Source organism: Neltuma alba, unplaced genomic scaffold (assembly GCF_004799145.2).
Source record: "Neltuma alba isolate B1F8T4 unplaced genomic scaffold, ASM479914v2 tig00011916_pilon, whole genome shotgun sequence".
Taxonomy (NCBI): Eukaryota; Viridiplantae; Streptophyta; class Magnoliopsida; order Fabales; family Fabaceae; genus Neltuma; species Neltuma alba.
In genome coordinates, this window is record NW_021636509.1 from 601,018 (window position 1) to 621,900 (window position 20,883).

At 32.6% G+C, this 20,883-nt stretch overlaps 3 protein-coding genes across 4 annotated transcripts; all 3 read left to right on the top strand.

The window, feature by feature from the left end:
- Positions 1-803: 803 nt before the first annotated feature.
- On the top strand, positions 804-3,114 carry LOC114719443 (phosphopantothenoylcysteine decarboxylase subunit VHS3-like). The gene is made up of 3 exons (XM_028904948.1): positions 804-1,065; positions 2,404-2,462; positions 2,569-3,114. Exons 1-3 carry the CDS (start codon positions 937-939, stop codon positions 2,894-2,896), a joined length of 516 nt encoding a protein of 171 aa, XP_028760781.1. The 5' UTR covers positions 804-936; the 3' UTR covers positions 2,897-3,114.
- A 5,866-nt stretch (positions 3,115-8,980) lies between these two features.
- Positions 8,981-11,588, top strand: LOC114719404 (uncharacterized). Of its 2 annotated transcripts, none has more exons than XM_028904878.1 (4): positions 8,981-9,135; positions 9,273-9,381; positions 9,659-9,982; positions 10,758-11,588. In XM_028904878.1, exons 3-4 carry the CDS (start codon positions 9,708-9,710, stop codon positions 11,317-11,319), a joined length of 837 nt encoding a protein of 278 aa, XP_028760711.1. In that variant the 5' UTR covers positions 8,981-9,135; positions 9,273-9,381; positions 9,659-9,707; the 3' UTR covers positions 11,320-11,588. The 2 variants fall into 2 exon arrangements, with proteins under 2 accessions (XP_028760711.1, XP_028760712.1); XM_028904879.1 differs by having other exon boundaries at positions 9,284-9,381.
- An 889-nt stretch (positions 11,589-12,477) lies between these two features.
- LOC114719474 (histidine kinase CKI1-like) lies at positions 12,478-20,402 on the top strand. Its single transcript, XM_028904985.1, has 7 exons — positions 12,478-12,486; positions 16,412-16,492; positions 16,788-17,459; positions 17,625-18,003; positions 18,111-18,688; positions 18,762-20,003; positions 20,172-20,402. The coding sequence occupies exons 1-7, from the start codon at positions 12,478-12,480 to the stop codon at positions 20,400-20,402; spliced, it is 3,192 nt and encodes a 1,063-aa protein (XP_028760818.1).
- Positions 20,403-20,883: the final 481 nt, after the last annotated feature.

Genomic DNA, 20,883 nt, shown 5'->3' on the forward strand with positions numbered 1-20,883 from the left:
GTCTTTTCTAAAATATCCTTACTAATCAAATGTATTGATTAGAACTATTATTGTTAGAAGGGCTACTTTGAAAAAAAATGTATAAATATGAAAGACAAAGTGGATTGGGGTCTTATATTTAGGATCAAAATAAAAATCAAACAGGATCTTATATTATGGACCTAAGGTAGTACTCCTCCGGTCCTTAATATAAGACCCGTTTAACTAATTTGATTAGATTAAGGAAGTTAGGTAAGTTAGTTAATTATAAGAAATGTGACATATTTTTCCTAAAACACCATAATCATCTTTCTTAATACCTCCTCTCCCTTTTTTACTTGATTATGGTTGAGAGAGTATTCATAAGGGTAATTTAGAGAAAATTGATAAATATGAGAATTGGGTCTTATATTTAGGACCAAAACCAACTCAATAATTGGGTCCTATATTAAGGACCGGAGGAGTATAACTTATTTGAATTAGACTGGACCAATCACTTCGGATGGGCCTGAATTGGACCGGGCCATCAATTTTAGATTTGTGTCAATTTTTTCCACACCACTGCTTTGTAATGTGCCCGGTCGATTTTTCTTTTTCTTTTTTTGATAAACAATGCGTGTCTAGTTGATTTTGAATGATTGAAGTAAATAATTAAATCTTAAGATTTGTGTTAAAATAATTTTGTCGGCCACCCACCGGTGCTCTCCCGACGACCCTTTCGTTTTGTGGAAGCAAACAAAATTGTCGTGGCAATGCCAATTTTTGCTGCCGAAAAAAAGGAAAAAAAGAAAAACCCTAATCGGACCAACCAAACCCTTTAGGGTTTACCCTAACCCGACCAAATCCACTTCCCCAACCAAGTCTTGACTGTCCGGACTTCTCAGTCTTCCCCTTTCAGCATTACTCTTTTAACTGTGCTCTGCTAAATTTTACGCCTTTTCTTCTTCAGAGCTTGGTATGTCAACAATGGAGGTTGGAACCCTAAGCTCTGTGGACAGGACGGTCCCGATTGGCTCTCTTGTGGAGGTTTTGGTGGCGGAGGCTTTTCTTGCTGCTGGAAAAACTCTCGCTTGCCTTCTAATAGCGGTAATACTTCCACAGTTTCAGTTTTGTTTATTTTGGGATATTTAGTTCCAACATTCTCGCAATTCATGTCAATGGCACAATAAGTACTTCCAACTGGTTTGGTTCCAAGTTAGCATTTTTACTGTTACTTCATCGGTTTTCAGAATCACAAGTGTTCCTGTGCTGTATGGTTTCTGGATATTCGTTCTTTTGTATGTTATGTTGCTTTTTTGAAGTAACGATTTTCCTACTTTGTTGGGTGTAAAGTACTGTGTCTGTGGAAAAAGGAATAAAGGTTTTGATTCAGTGGGCAGTATGCGTTATAGCAGTGTGTCACTTATATTCATCTTACCAATGCTCCTGCCCACCTTGAGGTTGCTCTGTTTGTTTATTTTGGGACATTTAGCTCAACCATTCTTGCTATTCATGTCTGGGGCACAAAAAGTACCGTCGACCCTTTTCAACTTAAAGTTTACAATTTTACTCTGCTTTCATATTTTTGGTGAGTTCTATTAGCTTTCTTTTTCCCCACTTAATGCATTGATGTACCCGCTCAGTTGAGTGTAAAATATAACTATAGCAGTACATCATCCTTCCAAAATTGTGCTATGTATGTAGCGTGGTACATATTGAGGTTGCTCTGTTTGTTATAATCTGGGGTCTACGTTTAGTTATGTGCCAGGGATGTGGCTTTTTTTGGTTCTGCATAGTTTAGTGATTTGTCGTGTTTTCTTTGGTTGGCTAACGACTTAGGATTTATAGTGTCTAGGACACTATTTTACTTGTAATTTTAGGACTGATTGTGACTAAACTAGGTATCTTTTCATATGTGTGTTGATTGCTTCAGGTTTTTCAAATGCCGCTCAAGTCTCTTTTCCCTTTTCTTTCCTATTTTTTTAATAGTTCTATGGGAGTCTTCAGCTTAGCTTTATTTTGATGCAGACCAGATTATGAGCTATTGATGATGCATTGTGGTGCTTGCTAACTGCTATATTTGCTCTTTGTCATGATTAAGGACTCTATTAAATGTTTCATTTCCATTAATTCCGTGTATAAACAAAGCATAAGGTGAAAAAGGATTCCAATGAGCCATTCCTGGCTGAGGATGTGATAGTTTCTGGTATGGGTTCTTAAAGAGTTCTTTGCGTAAGGTGGCGCGGGGTTGATTTTGTTGTCTCAGCTCTTGAAGTAGCAATATGTGTATTCTCTCTGTGTCTCATGTTTAGAGTATTGTGTGATGATTAATTATTAATACCTATCAGTCCATCTTCCCAACTTTGTCAAAATTGAGAATTCTTTCTCATCAACTTGATTGGAATTTTGGCAATTTACTAATTATTTTGTTTATATTGACCCTAGAATGGATCTCTGTTGATTGACACCAGCAAGTCACCAAAATTGAGCACGATAGATGAAAGGTAAGAATGAACTCTCACACACACCTCTTTCAAATGGCTATGGATTTCATTTTATTCTGAACGTTCTCTCACTCTGATGCATCTCAATTGTTGTGTAAATGTGTAGGTTTCCTCTAGATGAACTCCGCCGAAAAGAAGAAAGATGCGAAGAAAACAAGGATGGTAGTGATACAGAGGATGATGATGATGACGAAGACGAGGTAGATCAGGATGATGAGGATGATGATGGAGATGACGAGGACTTCTCAGGCGAAGGAGAGGATGAGGGGGATCCTGATGATGATCCTGAGGCCAATGTAGAAGGAGACAGTGATGATGGTGACGATGATGATGATGAGGACGATGAAGATGGAGAAGAGGAAGAAGAGGAGGAGGAGGAGGATGAAGAGGAAGAAGAGGAGGGGGCACAACCACCTTCGAAAAAGAGGAAGTGAATATTATGGCAGTCTTCGTTGTAATGTTGTCATTAGACTTAGTTGTTAGGGCAGATTTATGATCCTCCACGAGCAGACCTATGAGCCAGTCTTTATCATACCTTTCCCATTATAAATTAATATATTTACATTGTTGTTATTATTGTCGTTTTTCCTCCTTTGTGTCTGGGACCGGTGAAGGATTTGTGTTTTATTGAAGACGATGGGTTACTCTTTGCCCTTTGCCTTCTCCTTTCCCTTCTCTTTCAAATTCTCAATTGAATTTGACCATACAACTAAGCCAAATTGGCTTCTCTTCAATCCAGCCTTTTGCTATTGATTAAGCTTGAATGGTTCAGTTTCAAATCTAAATAGTTTGGGTCTAACAATCGAGCTAGGTACTAGATGACTAATTTTATAGATATTAAAAAATTATTTTTCTATCAAAATTAAATAAATTAGATAAATTAGTTATGTGTAAAAATTGTATTAGTTTTTTAAGATTTTTTTAATCATTTACATTAAAATTATTCTATTAATGGAAAATTTTCTTTTTTAATATATATAATTAATAAAAATAGTTAAAAGAATTATGAATTTGGGAACAAAGTGAATTTGAACCTATATGTTTGGCTCAATGAGAGGAAAGGGAGGGGAGGGGAGTGGAAGGATTTTAATATTATCTTGTTTGGATTTATAAAAAAAGAAGGGAGGGGAAGGAAAAATATTTTAATATGGACAATTTTGCTCTTATTTTATTTAAGACGTGGGCATAATGGTCACAACATGATAAAATATAAACATAATGGTCACAACATGACAAAATATGGGCATAATGGTCATAATATGACAAAATATTGCCCTTTCCCTCCAAATCCTCTCAATTTTGGAGGGGAGGGGAGGGGAAATTTTAAAAATTTTTCCCTCCCCTCCTAAAATTTATGTGTTGCCAAACAAGGGGAAATGATTAAAATCCCTCCCCTTCCCTCCCCTCCTTCCCAAATCCCTCATACCAAACACACACTTAGGATTAGGGAAGTATATAACTTTAGATTGTTTTTTTCCAGTAAAATGATTAAATATATTAATAAAAGGGTTAATATAATTTATGATATTTAAGTTTACTTTCGTTTTAGTTTTGATCCCTCAAATTTTAAATAATAGATTTTGGTTTCTTAAAAGACAAAATGATTTCAATTTTTATTAAATTATAAAAACCGATGTTTTAGATGAAATGAAACTTGAGGGGTTAAAATTTATTGTTTAAAATTTAAGGGACCAAAATCAAAATGAGAGTGAATTCGAAGATTCGAAAATTATCTTAATTGTTAATAAAACCATCAAAAGTTACAAAATGATCGTAGCACTACCAGGTTCCAAGATCAGACATTTGGGGGGGGGGGGTTTCCGACATATGAACAGTAATTGTAGAAAAGAGCCAGAGACATTGGCTGGCAGAACATGGGTGTTATGTAGGAGAGGCATGCTCTAATACATTTAAGGATGAAATGCAGTCCGGTCATCGGAGCCGGTTTGCAGGTAAAATGAACGAGACAGCTCTGGTTTAAGAGGATCTAGGCATGGCATAGGCATTGCGTTGATGTCTTAGTTTTTTTGAGAATCAGCTCCCAGCTTGTTGGAATCATGTTGTGTAAAGAGTGTATAAAATTGACTCGTCCCAATTGACTCGTACCGGTCCCAATTATATTAGAACGGGATAGGCCCATCTTAAAATTTTTCAGGATGAGAAAAATTAGGAGAGGACAAAAAAAAACCGGAATGGGACAGGACGGGTTGAGCCGTTCCGTCCTGGATGTATATGTGCACATAGATTAATATTTTTAAAATTACTTTAAAATTAGGGTCACCGCCTTGCTGTTCATCCCCTTCCCTTGCTGTCGCTATCTCCCAATTGCAGGTCATAGACTCACAGTGGGTCGCGCCACACTAATCTCCTAAGCTCTCTCCCATTCGCCAGCTAGTTCCCCTGTCTTCTTGTGTGCTTCGCACATTCGCTTCTCAAGTTCTTTTCATCATCATCATCTGGCTCCATGAGAGACTCAGATGGCAGTGAGTTAATTACGCAAGCTTTCATCATTATCATTGCTCAGCCTTGGCTACATGCTCGCACTCTGTTCTTCTATCAGTCTCCATCACCTCTTCTCGTTCTCTTTTCCAGGTCGAAAATTTCAAGCTCAGGTATTAGGATATTTTTGCTGCTAATCAATGTGTCAAGAAATTGCTTTAGATGCTTTGATTTGAGGAGCCCAAAATATCAATTATTTTCGGTTGCTTTGTTTCTTTGCTTATGATTCTCATGAATTGGTATTGATGTTGTCCCTTGGCATGAGTACTTTCTTAGGAAAAAAGGTAAATACATATGTTGTAATTATAATGTTTGAGATGTTTAGTTTAATTCTTTTTAAAGCAGATTAAAATTATGTTGGGAAATTTGACAAAAAGTCCCCCATTAGAAATTATATTAGCTAGAAGGAGCTAATATTCCCCCCCCCTCATGTGCGGAGTACTAATATTTTGGAAAACACAATACTCCAGTTTAGGTCTTTTCTACTAATAAACTTTTCAATGAAGAAGTTTTCTTCAATTTTCCCAGTATAGGACATAACACTATCATAAATAACCTAATGTATGAGATGAATGCATGTAGAGGTGCGAAAACAGAGTGGCTCTTGCTTGGCCATCCAACTTTAGGCCATTTTCAACTTACCAAACTAAATCCAAATAACCAAAAATAAATCAAATCAAACAGTACCCTGAGCCTTGATAGAAAAGTGATTGATAATGGCATGAATATATTGATATTTTTGTATGATGTAGTTTATTAAGGATTAAGGAAATTTTAAACAAATGCTAGTTGAAAAACTTGAACAAATATAATAATTTAAATGGTTAAAATGCACCTCAAGCAAAAAAACATATTAGGCGAGTTTAAACCAATTTAAATGGGGCTTGTCGATTTTACCAACTTTGGGTGCTTGGGTAGAGCCGGAAAAACGGGTCGAGTCAGTCGGGCCGGCCCGTTTAGGCCTGAAAATTATGAAGGTCGAGTTTGAAATTTTTTCCCTTAAATGAAAAACACGCCCTATAGGGTTGGCCCTGTAGAGCCGAGGGTTTAAAAAGTCGGCCCTGCAAGGCTGAGGGCCGACCCGTTCAGGTCTTTTTATTTTTTTTGTTTTTTAAATTTTTTTTATGTAATTATAATATTATTAATTTTTTTACATTGTTAATGATATTTCAAATATTTAGTTATTATTATAAATTTAAAATTAAATTTCACGTAATGGTTTGATTTATTCAGTTTTCGACAATAATTTGTCTAATTAAATTTTTAAAAAATAGGTTAATTTGGACTTTAATAATGATTTGATTTATATTATATGTGTTGATATTTTTAAACTATATATATAGTATTTTTATACTTATATAACTTGTGATTCTATAATTTGAATTAGAAATTTATAATTTCAACAATAATGTTTTTCAAACTAAAGTAAAATAATAGCTAGACTATAAAATTTAAAAGTCAAATTCCTATAAAGAAGAAAAAGTTGATATTTTTGTTATGAAAGAAAAGCATACTTATGAAGAAGAGTAATTGATTATAACAATAATGAAGTTTTAAAAGGTTAATGATAGTATTTGTTTATTGCACATTTACACTACAAATAAAACTTTTGAATGTTATTATCTTGTTAATGAATGTTTTAGATGTTTTTGGATGTTGATGGATATTTATATGATGATATTTAGTATTTGTAACTTAATTTTATTCATATTTAAGTATTTTATTAATAATTTTATCAGTTTATTTTTCATTTTTTTATAAAAATATGAGAAATATCAAAAATAGCATTTTTTTTAAACGAGCTGAAAGCCCGCAGGCCGGCCCTAAGTCCATTAGCTTAAGGGTCAGGCCTAGCAAATTGGGGTATTTTTAAAATTTTGATTATGTAAGGCAGTCCTTTTAAGCAAGGCTGGCCTTGTAGGGCCGGTGTTCCCACTTCTATGCTTGGGTTTGTTTTGAAGGAAAAACTATTTGTTCTTCTATAGGTTTGCTAATTCTCTCTGGGCTTTTGTATCAAGGATTTTTTTTAATGAAAAACTGAACATTTCTTAGTTAGTTTATCTCAATTAGCACTGAGAAAATGAGCCGGCACTTCAGGGTTGCGGGTTTAAATGAGCTTGTTTGTTTTAGCCTGACTTCTAAATAACACCCTTATAATGAAACATGGCCCTTAAACTCGCGGGCTTAGGTCAGTCTGTAAGCTTTAGGCCTGTTTAGCCAAAAAAAACATAACTTTTTTTAGATATTTTTGGAGAAATTGACATAAAACAATAAAATTTATAATAAAAAATAGGGATAATTAATAGGCAAGTTCTCATAGTCTTAACTGGTTTTTAATCAGGTCCCTGTAATTTTTTTTCTTTTTATCAGGTCCTTATACTTTCACACGTTTTTAATCAGGTCCTTATAATTTTTTTTTCTTTTTATCACGTCCTTATTGTTTTACTTTATTTTTAATTAAGTCCTTGTAGTTTTTATTCTTTATTCTATAAATAATAATATTCTAAAAATAATAAATTATCATAAAAATCTTATGTTAATATTCTTTTAAATTTTTAGTTAAACAAATATATTATTTATTTTTCAATTCTGATTTTTATAATTATAAAATTCAAATTATAATAATAAAATTTTCTAAAATTAGAATATAATTATAAATAATTTATATTTAAGTATAATTAATTATTCTGATTAATTATTAATTACTAAATGATTACATTAATTATTTTTTTTCCAATTATATAATATTAGTTTAAAATGAAATTAATTTTAAAGAATAAAGTTAATAAATAATTTTTTAAAAATAACAAATGACCTAATTAAAAATTAAGTGAAACTATAAGGACCTGATAAAAAGAAAAAAAAAAGGAGGGACCTAAGTAAAAACATGTAAAATTAAAAGGACTTGATAAAAAGAAAATTTTTTATAAGGATCTAATTGAAAATCAGGTGAAACTATAAGGACCCGGAGATTAATTATCCCTAAAAAATATAAAATTAAGTTACAAACACAAATATCATTAACAATTTAGCCATATTTAAACACTCAGTAATAGATACGATTAATCAATTCCTTGAGTTTTTCCTCTTTCATGTTTAGAGCAAGGCATAATGCTGCCAATAAGTGGAAAAAGAAAAAATATTATAAAATGTCTCACTTTTTAATGAATTTTTTGTTGACAAAAAAAAAAAGGAGATTTAAATGCTACTAAGACACGCACGACGTTAGAAATTTCATATTTATAAGGGTATACATTTATTTGATAAACGAATAGGACTAATGCAAATTTTATTTTTGGCCTAACCGAAATTTCATTAAATTATTATTAATCATATGCACAAATCAGATTATTAGCATTTAAAATTTGATTATTGCTATACAAATTAACTTCTAATACTTGTACAAAACACTCCATCCCAAAATTTTGAAGTTAAAAATATTAATTAAGTTTGATTAAGAGTTCAAATGAGATCATGTGTCTTCATTACACACACTCTCCTATTCTTACATTTGTTTTAAATCTCATAAGTTCGCTGGAAAATGAATAAATTAAGAGAGAATTGTGATAAAATAATTATTAATCTAATTTTAGCCAAAATAAATTGTCCCTTTGTTTATAATTGTTTAATCCCTAGCCTAAAATCACAATTCCCATTTCATCCAAGATTGTCATGAATGAGTGAGAGTGATTTACCTTTTATGTTCTTAAGATATTTTTTTGGGTTAAAAAAAGCAATAAATACAGTAATAATATTAATATTCAATTTAGTTTAAAATAAAAATACAAAATAAAGTAGCAGGCTTAAATGGCTGGACCATTTAATTTTGGGCCCTACAAAGCCAGTGTTTTTAAGCCCATTTTGTTTTTGGAGGCTTCAAGTCACAAACCGGACTCTCAATGTAAACGGGTTTAAACTGGATGACCCGACGGACTCGTCCGTTTTTTTCCGCTCTGAGTCTCAAGCTTAGGCTTTGTATCGCAAATAATAAAAAATCAGCAAACCTTTCTGTTTGGGTTGCTGAGTTCCTCCTCCCCAGTCGACTACGAGCAGCTCAACGGCAAAAACAGCGAAGAAATTTTTGTAACTCAGTTTTCGGACTCGCTTCCAGCATAGGGCATCGTCGGATTCTTATCCACCCTCGCCGTTATCTTCGCGTCATCTCCCTTTCTAGGTTCGTCTGTTGCTTCCGTCAACCAAGATTTCTTCTTCTTTTGTGATGGAAGTGGGTTCTTCGGTCAAAGCTTTTGGGATTGTGTAACATTGTAGTTTCTTCTTCATTCTTCTCTTTTCTAATCTTTAATTGGGCAGCTCTATAACAGAGCTTACAATCGGCGTTTTGGGACTCTTCAATAGGGGAGGAAGATAGAGCTACGTGGCTGGCCGAAAGTTGGAGTAGATTGGGTGTCTTTTGCATTAGGTATCTTCATATTCATTCTTTGATTACTATGTTCATTATTAGTTAGTGACTACGTTTTCTTCTCTCCTTGTTTATGCCACTGACGGTTTGGGAACTGCAGCGAGAAGTTGATTAGGACAGGCATCTCATTTTGCAAGTTGTCGTTTCTTGTTTAGTTTTTGGATATGATTCTATTATTAGCTCTGAAAACTTTGTTCTGTAACTGTCAAGTTAGTAGGTAACCTAAACATTTCTCTCAAAAATTGGTTTTCAAAATATGTTGTTGATTGCATGGTAGGTGCTTGTTGAAACTCCTAACAAGAACGAAGTAAGGTCTTAAGCTAAATATGGGAAAGAAAGGAGGAGCAAAAAAATTACCAAATTCAACGACTGGGCCTCAGAATCCTATATCATTAAGGGAAGAAGCCACTGGGAAGTTGCATAAGAACACAGGCTCAAACGTCAGGTCAATGTTGAAGCTTGAACACTTGAAAAGCCTAGCAGTATGGGCCAGTAGTGAGGTTTCAATACCATCTTTGGGAGCCTTCTATGGGCAATCCTTTGCTAGTGCTGAGGAGGCCATGGGAGTACCACATGATCCTTCTTTAATAACTTGTGAGAGGTTTGCTCTTCCATTTGTTTTTACCATATTTTTACCATATTCTTTTCATTTGCACAATTGTTTCTCTCTAGTCCTTTTTATCATCCTGTTACTATGCTTTTATTTACTTTGGTAAACATCAATGGAAATTGTGACATGAGTAAATGATAACATATGATCCATATATTATATAAGTCTGCAGTTTCAAGTTAATTGCGTAATTTTGTAAAGTCGTGTTGTCACTGTACTAGGATTTCTCCCCAGGATATAAATCGATAAATATAAACATGGTTTACACAAAAAGCTGTTATTTCAACTTTAGCCATGATTTGTTCTCAATGGCAACATGCAATCCTTGTAGCCATCGCCACTTGGTGGAATAAGCTTTTGTTGTTGTTGTTGTAGCATTCTGCTTTTATCAACATTGATGCTCAGCATCCGTGTGATGTATTCTGGAAGCTTTTGGTTTCTTTTTTCTTTTTCTTTTTCTTTTTTTTGTTGATGTTATAATTGAACACTATCAAACCAAAGAAACTTGAGATAATCTTCAAGCCTGTACACTCTTTTTTAAGTTTCAGCAGGCTAACAATAACTTTCAGTTATTATTGATGGTGCTACCTATATCAGACAAAAATCTATTTTGGATCACTTATAAATTAGTTGGAATATCTAATTGGAGTTACTGCTAAAGCTATCTTAAGTTCACCCACTGATTGTAATGGTAATTGTGAGTTTTATAATAGCCATTTAAAAGTATGTATAGCAACCACATGATCACCATTTGACTGCTTTGCAGGTGTGAAATTGTTCTTCATCCAGGCTTTAACTGTACTATACGAATTGAGACGAGAAGAACAAAGGGCAAGCGTCGGCGAAAGAAGTTTGCCAATGTCACTCAAAATAATGTGGTGTACAAGTGCCATTACTGTTTGCATCAGAATCTGAAGAAAGGGACCTTTAAGGGACATATGAAGGGGATATGCCCATCAAAAGAAAAATCATCAAGGGAATCTAAACATCAACAAATCCCATCACATGAATCTGGCAAACCAGAAAAGAGAATTATGAACAAAGATGAAGCCAATGAAACAAATATGTTTGTTTCCCAAGCAACAGCAGCCACAGACGTTCCCACAATACATAGTCCAGCTTTGGAAGGAAGTAAAAGAAAGAGAAATAGGTTGGGGTCTAATAAAGCATCTGAACCTCCGAGCATGTCTGCAAAAAAAGATGCAGAAAAAACAATTAGCACATCAAGCAAAAGAAGAAGGAAATCTTGGACTAGTTTGAACCAAATTGCTCAGAGCAGCGAGCATCATAGCCGCATTGCTAATTTATCTGTTCCATTCATCTTTTAAAATAGGAAAATGCTTCTTATATCGTAAGAGGTAGCAATTCAAATCTTTTTTATCTTGTTGAATTTTATTTTTTTTCCTTGATATTTCTATTAATTATGCCGAATAGTCTCATTCCTTGTGACATTCCTCTTGATGTGAAATAGAGTTTTTGATGGTCAGATGAATGTGTTGACACATACACACACATATCGGCCTGCGGTGAGGAATTTGTTTGACAAATTTTTGTACAGACTTTATCATTAAGTCCATTCATTATGTTTAAATTTGGATGAGATCAATCAATGGTATTAAAGTGCATAGAAGCTTATTGATGTCACTAGAGAATCAAGATCCTTGATCACATAATAATTAGTACAAACTAAAGGTTTGCATACCATACAACAAGCACTTGAGTGAAAACTACCCAGTGATTGTGATTTTATGTAAAAGGACAGGTTTATTTGGTTTGATATAAGAGTTACAAAGATTGTTTAAACGTGGCAAGACCATTAACATGAGATTATTGAAAAACTTGTTACAAAAGATTTACAAGGATGTTGGGTTAGTTTGGAATAACTTAAAAGGTCATATTTGGATTAGCATTTAAAATTATTTATAAACATGTTTTATATAAGTTGAGATAAAACTTTTCTCACATACTTATCTCGTATTTTGTAAATCATGATTGAAAAATTACTTATAAGTCATTTTAAACAAGCTCAAAGAAGATTTTTAATTATGATTGACGGAATAAAAATAAGCATGTGATGAGAGTTTTGTCTCAACTTATATAAAACGTGTTTATAAGCACTTATAGAAGCAAATCCAAACCAGCTAAACATCCTTTGACAATTTGCATGTAATTGTTATTTGATGAATGAAATATAAAGGATTCAAATTTCATATCATAATTTGTTTCGTTAAAACGTGCTCATATTTTATTAATTAATAAATGAATTAGAGTAAGTTTTATACATTTACACACGTTTTAAGATGAAAGCTCTGTTAAAGGCTTGCAAATAATGCGACCCTATATATTTTTAAATCATTAAACTATTATTTATTAACATTTATTGCTTTATTTGTTCAACCATTGATTTTCTTTTTGAAAAAAGTGTTAAAAAAAATTATAAAACCTGGTATCACTGTCAGGTTAAAGTTTAGCCTTCGTGTTATATCATGGTTGAGGTAAATTGATTTTTCTTTCATTAGCACCAAACCATCCATTAATTGATTATTAGTCAGGAAGTTTATGTCTTTTGACCCTGTCGCCATGAAAAGCTGATTGTATTGGATCAAGTTAATAAAGAGAAAACTAACAAAATGCATAATGGGAAAAAATAATATTCGTGTATATTTATTTTGTTTATGGGAATTTATATAGAATAGACCTAGAAGCTCTAACTAAATACAAAATTTTAAAGAAATACAATCAAATCAATGACAATAATTACAATAAATGTGATAAGTCAACCTAAAAATTAGAACACTATAATGAATAGGAAATCAAGTTATGATAAAATTATATTTAACGATAATTCACACCCTGTTCGAACTCAGGATAATTTTGAATTTGTCCACCAATATAAATAAAAAAAATGATTATTGTGTATTTAGTGAAAATCTCAATTTATTGCTCTAAATTGGCGATGAAAAGTAGACAGAGAACCCCACTAATAATATGTTATCAAATAAAATGATAACCATGTACTCTGGGGGTATTTTGTTGGCAATGGAAGTAACAACTGAAAAAAAGAAAGTAAATTGAAAGTAACTAAGATAATTTATCCATAATAATACAAATTAATAGAATTATAATTTATAATTTTGTACATATAAAATACATAAATTAATATGTTATCGTTATAGTTTCGAGCACCCAAAACAAAAATAAATCATTATTGCATCAATTTTGCACCTCTTTCTTTCTTAATTTGCAAACATCACATCACGTAAGTATCTCAATGGCGATAAATACAATCATGATTTACTACCTATACATATTCGACATGCGCTCGTTTCACTATCCCTTAAATCATGCAATTAATGCACCAATTAATTCTCCATTTATATATATATATATATATATATATATATATATATATAGAAAGGAAGAAAAGATGAGGAATTAGAGGGCAAAATGTAATGAATGCAGATTGCTGGCTAACGATCACAAAAGGAAAAGGAAAGTAGATAAAAGAAATCAGCAATAACAGCGATTGATTCCGCCCAGAGCCCAAGATTTTCTTTCCCTGAAAAACCTATCCTTTGTCAATAGCCATGTAGGTTAGTGGTGTGATGGCTTATTTATAAATAAAAGATCGCGGATTTGATCTTATTTATAATCTTATGCCGTTAGTGTATGTCCCTTTAATTCGGAAAAAAAAAGGGTTGGACTTTCAGGGAAGTTATATATATAAAAGATTTGGGAAGGAGAGAAAGCAAGAGTGGTGAAATAAACAAAGTCTCATCCTTCTCTGATAGATAGACAAATACGTTATGGGATTCAAACTCTTGTGCGCAACCTCGGTAATGTTTCTCTTTCTGCCTCTTCTTTATTTCATCACTACTGTTAAACAACTCATATTCTTGCTTTAAATCAGAATTTTGGGTTACATTATCGGGACAAGACATAATTGAGAATTATATATGTGCGTGTGTGCATGTGTATTTGTATTTTAGTATTTAGATGTTGATCGTGGTTTCGTGGCCACATATATGTTTTCGGGTACTGTACTTTGATTCAAAAACCTCAACCTACGGTTTCTGCCTTCTAGTGGAGTTGTACTTTATGGTGTGTTTATGTGTTTGCAGTCACAATTCGATTATATCTTAGATAATCTTACAATGAAAAAAAGATTATCTTTCCATTAGGATAACCAAACGGGGCCTTGAATTTTAATTAGTATGACCAAATCCTTAATTTTGTTCTGATTGTTTATAGAAAACTACTTTGATCAAGTTTCTTATATTTATTATGTCAAATTTTTTAATCACATGTATATGTTTCCGAATTGTTCTGAGTTTATGTATATATGTATGTAGGTACGTATGTTCATCTAAAGTACTTATACTAAAGGGTTAAGATGTAAATTTTTCTTGAAAGTTTTCATTAAAAAATGTTAGGTATTTAATAAAACTAATGTTGAGTGTTACCCAAAAAAATATTTGGGTTCCCAATACTCTTGATTAAAATTTTTTAAGATAAATTTGTATATTAACCCTATGTTGAAGGGAGAATAACATTTAACAAGTATGTCTGATTATTGATATGTATAGATTTGAGTTAATGATTAATTCTTTAATTTTAGGAATTAATGAACATAGTCTTTTTTATTCTCCTAATCACTCTTTGAATAATAATTTGTTCTCAATTTTTTTAATAATACAGTTTATCCACGATAAGATTTGGTAAAAAGAAAAAGAGTTGTATTTGTCGTGATTTTTTTAAATTTAGTTAATTGTTTTTAATAAAACTAATTCATACTACCTCCGGTTCTTAATATAATAGTTAGTTTGACTTTTAATTTGATTTTAAATATAAAACATCAATCCACTTTATCTTTCATATTTATCTATTTTTTTCCTGAGGTAATCTTTGTAGTTGTTATCATGTTAAATGTTTTATCAAATGGTAGTTCAAGTTAATATACTTGATTAGTAAGGATATTTTAGGAGAGACTATCTATTTATTACAAATAGCTAACTTAATTATTTTTTTTAATTTAATTAAATTAGTCAATTACTTCTTATATTAAGGACTGTAGGTAGTATCTATTATCATTAGTATTACATATTAAATATTAATTCTGCTCCTCTTGATTTTTTTTATTAAAATTCGGTAAGTATGTAATGTGTAGGTGTCTAGTGTATATCTATCTTTGTTAATTTGTTCCTTTGATTTTTCGAAACGTTGGATCTTCATAATTGGATACTTATATTTGCTTGGCAGTCCAATTTCATTTTTTCACTCTAGGTTTACAATTTATTACTATTTGTTTAAGATTTTGCAGTAGGATAGATAATCATATCATAGAACTTAAATATTATTGAAAGATTTTTTCCCCACTGTGAAATCACCATCTTAAATTATTCAGAGCACTTCTTCATGCATCAGCCTGTCTTACATTTAATAAATATTATTTTGACCCCAACTTATTTTGAGAACTTAGGGCACTAATCTCTCAAAATATAACCTACATTGAGTTCATCTCCAAAGAAAAGACCGACCAAAAGGCCATGAATGTAAGAATTATTAGTAGAGTTTATTTTGAAGTAAATATAAATACCTCAATCTATTTTATTTTTTAAATTTATAATTTTCTTTTTAAATTCTCATTCTTAACTATAGATATTAGTAAGACTTTCTAGATTAAAAAGGATACTTTAAGAAACAAATACATATTTTTTTTAAATAATTAAGTTAGTTAATTTTGTTACTTTCTACTCCCTCTGTATCTTTTTATAAAGAACAACTATCGCGTCTATCCTATCTCTATTTATAAGTGACATACAATATCAAAATTTTTTTGGCAAGAGACATATACAATCTCAATTTTTTTTGCCAGTCTCCCATTTTGTCCCATTAATTACATACTTTAATATTTAATATATTTTCTCATTCATGCAACATCATTTGTTTACCTCTCTATTACACATTCTTTCTTCCATAATCTCTTTATTTCAATAATTTTCATAGTTTCTCTCTCTCTCTCTCTCTCATACTCTTTATTACTCATAAATAAGAGTATTTTTTTAGGAAAAAATTTACTATTTTTACATATTTATTGTATTTCACCATTTTTTTTATGAACCTTTTGATTTACATAATTGATCAAATGTTTTTTTATAAAAAAAGATGGAGTATAAATTAGTTACTATCTAGTTCTCATATTAACCGGAGTACCATCTTTGATTATATAAGAGCTAATTAGTAATTAGGAGTTGGATTTAGTGTTAAATATAAAATCTCAATAAACTTTGTCTTTCAAATATATCCTCTTTTTTTTCTCAAATATTTGTGATTCTTACAAAGATAGTTTAGAAATATCAATATATACTTATAATTAACGAATTTAACTAATGTTTTTATCTCTTCAAATGCTCGAATCAGCAATTCTCAGTTGACTTGTCATGGACATTTGTTGCAGGCATTTTCTGGACTCGTAGTTCTCTTGTTATTGATTCCGTCCTGGTATGTGATCCTTAGAAACATTGAGCAGCGAGTGAATTCAAACTCACAAAATATGCTTTCAGAGTTGCAATATGAAATTTCCCACTCAACAAAACTATTACACCCTTTGAATTCATCATCAACCAATTTAGCTAGCCTTCTGGGTTCAACCTTCAACAAGACGACCAATTTCTCCTTCTTTGACATTCAGACGAAAGTTGGTATCTTTTTGGTTTTCTCATCACATACAAACATGACTCTTTCTAATTTCAATCCCTTTTCTTTTCTTGTTTAAGAAAATTTTGTTTAATTACAGGTTGGTCCAGTGTTGTTTCAAGCATTTCGGATGATTCCTTACTTGACTGAGATCTCATACTTTGATATGGAAGGTCTCTTCTTCTCATACTATATTGACCATGATCGAACTCTAGCATTGTACTCTAACTCTTCGTTTTCTTCTCCCTTGGATGCTTCAAAACTGATGTACTATGTTCAACCTGTAAACCCTAGCACCGGAGGATTATATGGTGAATCCAAAATATATGAGCGTCCAATTAATGCAAGTAAGATTCAGGAAGTAGTAAATAGTTCCCATGGATATTCCTCATTAGGATCCATGTGGAGCAATGATCATCAAATTTTATATGTTAATTCAGTAAGAATATCAAGAACAGAAGTGATCTCATTAGGGTTTGCTGCGACTTCTATTATTAATTTCGTCACTCCTATTAGGCATCAAGGTGAAAGCTTGTTATATTTGGCTTCTAAGGATGGGAAAGTGATTCTCCAAGGATTCCAAACAATCCATATAGATATAGAATTCTCTAATGATACAGCTTCCTTCCATTCAATCAAATCAAATGGCAACCAAAAGAGTTATCAGGGCTATGTTTCATGCAAGGATGAAGCTTCTGCTTCAGTTTTAAAAGTTGGGGCTACTCAGTATTTGACATGCTGCTCATCAATTGATGTAATGGGAGTAGATTCGGTATGTTCTAATTATTTTACGTGTTCAGTGAATCCTAATATGAAACTATTTGCAACAAAATCAAATATTGTTTATTAGGCTCTGAATCTTATTACTTTGTTAAGGAAAACTAATCATGTTTTGCAAGTTTAAGTTATAATCATATATAGTTTGGTTATATTTCAGGTATACGTCATAGCAATACCACAAAATGGTGGATTGGTGGCCTTTGCACATAAGAGTAGAAAACTGGGGTTAGTGCTAATGAGTTGTATGATAGTTACTGTATTGATCTCCGTCTTCAGTTTTCTATTACTAAATACTATAGTCGGTTGGAGAGAGATGCATTTGTGTGCCTCTCTAATCAAACAAATGGAAGCCACTCAACAAGCTGAGAGGAAGAGTATGAACAAGAGTCTCGCATTTTCCAGTGCAAGCCATGATATTCGTGCTTCTCTTGCTGGACTTACTGGTTTGGTTGAGATTTCTCGTGAAGAAGTGATTGCTGGTTCAGAACTAGAGACCAATTTAAAGCAAATGGGTGCTTGTATAAAAGACTTACAAGGTAAAATTGTTAATCCAAGGTATTTATTTTTTTATTCTTGGATATGAACAACTCATCTTTTTGTCTTTAACTTTCAAGGAAGGTCCTAACTTGTATTATGCTTATAGGGCTGTTGAATTCTATTCTTGATACAAGTAAAATTGAAGCAGGGAAAATGCAACTTGAGGAACAGGAATTTGATCTCTCCCAGTTTGTAGAAGATAAAGTTGACTTATTTCATCCTTTGGCTATGAAGAAAGGTGTAGATCTTGTATTAGACCACTGTGATGGTTCTATGATAAGATATTCACATGTTAAAGGTGACAAAGGAAAGCTTCAACAAGTTTTGTGTAATTTATTGAGTAATGCTGTTAAATTTACTGATAAAGGACACATAGTAGTTCGAGCTTGGGCTCAAAAGCCAACTTTTCAGAACTCAATAATTTCTACTCACAGATACAGTTTCATGAAACTCTTTTCACGCTTATGCTGCGAGAAAAATGAAGCGGATATTGATGTAGAAGCCTTGACTAATACAACCCAGCAAGACCCAAACTACTTGGAGTTTGTGTTTGAAGTTGATGACACTGGAAAAGGAATTCCTAAAGAGAAGCAAGCGTCAGTGTTTGAGAATTATGTTCAAGTCAAAGAAACTGCTTTGGGACTAGAAGGGACTGGCTTGGGACTTGGTATTGTGCAATCACTGGTAGGCACCTTCTTTCTTCTTCTCATTTATTCCAAACAAAGTTAGTACTAAATTACAAAAATACTTTTTGTAGGTACATTTGATGCATGGGGATATTGAAATTGTGGACAAGGAAATTGGTGAAAAAGGAACATGCTTTAGATTTAGTGTCCTCCTTGCCGTGAGTGAGACAGTCACTGGTAGCAATAATAGCACTAGGGAGGTTAATAATTTAGATCAACATCAAGGACAACATATAAACAAACCTAGTTCTGGTTCTAGCACATGTTCCCCAAGTCCAAGATTACCTATTTTTGCCTCTAATAGGTTAGGGGATTCTCGTGTTATTCTTCTGATTCAAAATGAGGGGCGTCGAAGGATTACCAAAAGGTTCATGGAGAGATTAGGGATTAAAGTTAAGGTTGTGAAGCATTGGGAACATTTATCACATGCTCTCCAGAAGATCAAGCAAAAAGGGTGCAATTCCAGCCAAAGCTCTACAGGAGCATCATATATGAATTCTCAGTCTACACGCCACAATTCTAATAATGCTAGAGCCAAAGGATTTCCTTTGAGTGTTACAGATGGATCAGCAGACTATATCTCTTCATTTTTTAACAAGTTAGAAGATGGGGTTTCCTTGGGTTTAGTTCTGCTTGTGATTGATGCATTAGCAGCACCCTTTGCAGAACTTGGCATAATGATATCTGAGTTTAGAAGAGGCCTCAGAATTCCTTGTAAGGTTGTTTGGTTAAACAAGCCACTTTTGCGGAATGTAGATTTCAAAGCACTAGATGAAGATGTGATTGATCCAAATGACATTGTTCTATCTAAGCCATTTCATGGTACTCGTTTGTTCAACATTATCAGTCTTCTACCTGAGTTTGGCGGGGATTATACATGCATATCTGAGATAGGAAGAACAAGTAGAGACATTTTTCACATTACAATGAGGAAGACATCAAAAAAATCTAATATATCAAGATATCAATCACCTCCATTAGACAGAATAGAAGTTCCCTCACTTCATGCATCCCCACTTCAAGATGTTGAACTACAAGATTGTGATTGTTCATGGAAGATGGAACAACTGCATTCTTATGGAGAGATACAAGAATGTAGTACTTCAACTAGTGACAAGCCCTTGAGTGGCAAAAGATTTTTGGTTGTTGATGACTGCGAGTGCCAACGTATGATAACTTTGAAGACTTTGAAACAACTAGGTGCGACAAGTATGGAATGTAATAATGGCGAAGATGCAGTGAACTTAGTTAAAGAGGGTCTAACCGTGGCTTTCCCCTATTTTCCTTATGATTATATCATAATGGACTGTGAGGTAAAGTAACATAAATTCTCTAAAGCAACCTTACCCACCTAAAGTAAGGAGAGAGAGAGATACTGAATTGTAGGCCTCACTCCATTTTGTGGTTATCTCTACTTATTTTGAGGGCATGTATAGTGGTTGACCATATATTGATATCTTATGCTTTATGTGATTTTACAGATGCAAGTGATGGACGGATTTGAGGCAACAATGCAGATAAGAGAGATAGAGAAGAGTTATGGGGTCTACATTCCTATCATGGCATTAACAGCTCATGCGTATGTGGACAAAGCAAATAAGATCAAAGAGGCAGGAATGGATGCTCATTTAAGCAAGCCACTGAGTAAAGAGCATTTATTAGATGCCATCAAATATATAGATGGTAAATTGTGTAACATGTCAATGATGTAGGAGGCACAATTCTGCTAAAGTACACTAAATTTAATAAATCATATGTAAAATTACATCATTGAAAAGATTAGAGTGCAAGGTATATTTGAGAAATAAAATTAGACTGCAGAATGCACCTTTATCCAATAAATTATTGTGAAAATTGATAAAAGATATTTTAATACAACTAGAAGTATATATTTTCAATGTGTATAGTAAAAAAATCCTCCAATATTATTCCCTGGCTTTTTAAAGTAGTTTTAAAAATTTAAAAAAAAACTTGGGTATGTAAAATGAAGTAGTTATGTTTGTTGGATTCAACTATAAATGTAGTACGTAGTCCTTTTGTTCCCCCTGCTGCTACTTGTAGGTGTGTTTGGGCTTATGTGTGTTCAGTGGTTCATTTTCGTTGTTCAAGGCTTGGGCTTCTTGGGGCTATTTTTTGTCCAATGTTATAAAACAGCTCAATTTGTGTGTTTTAGTTTTTGTTAATGAAGCTTCA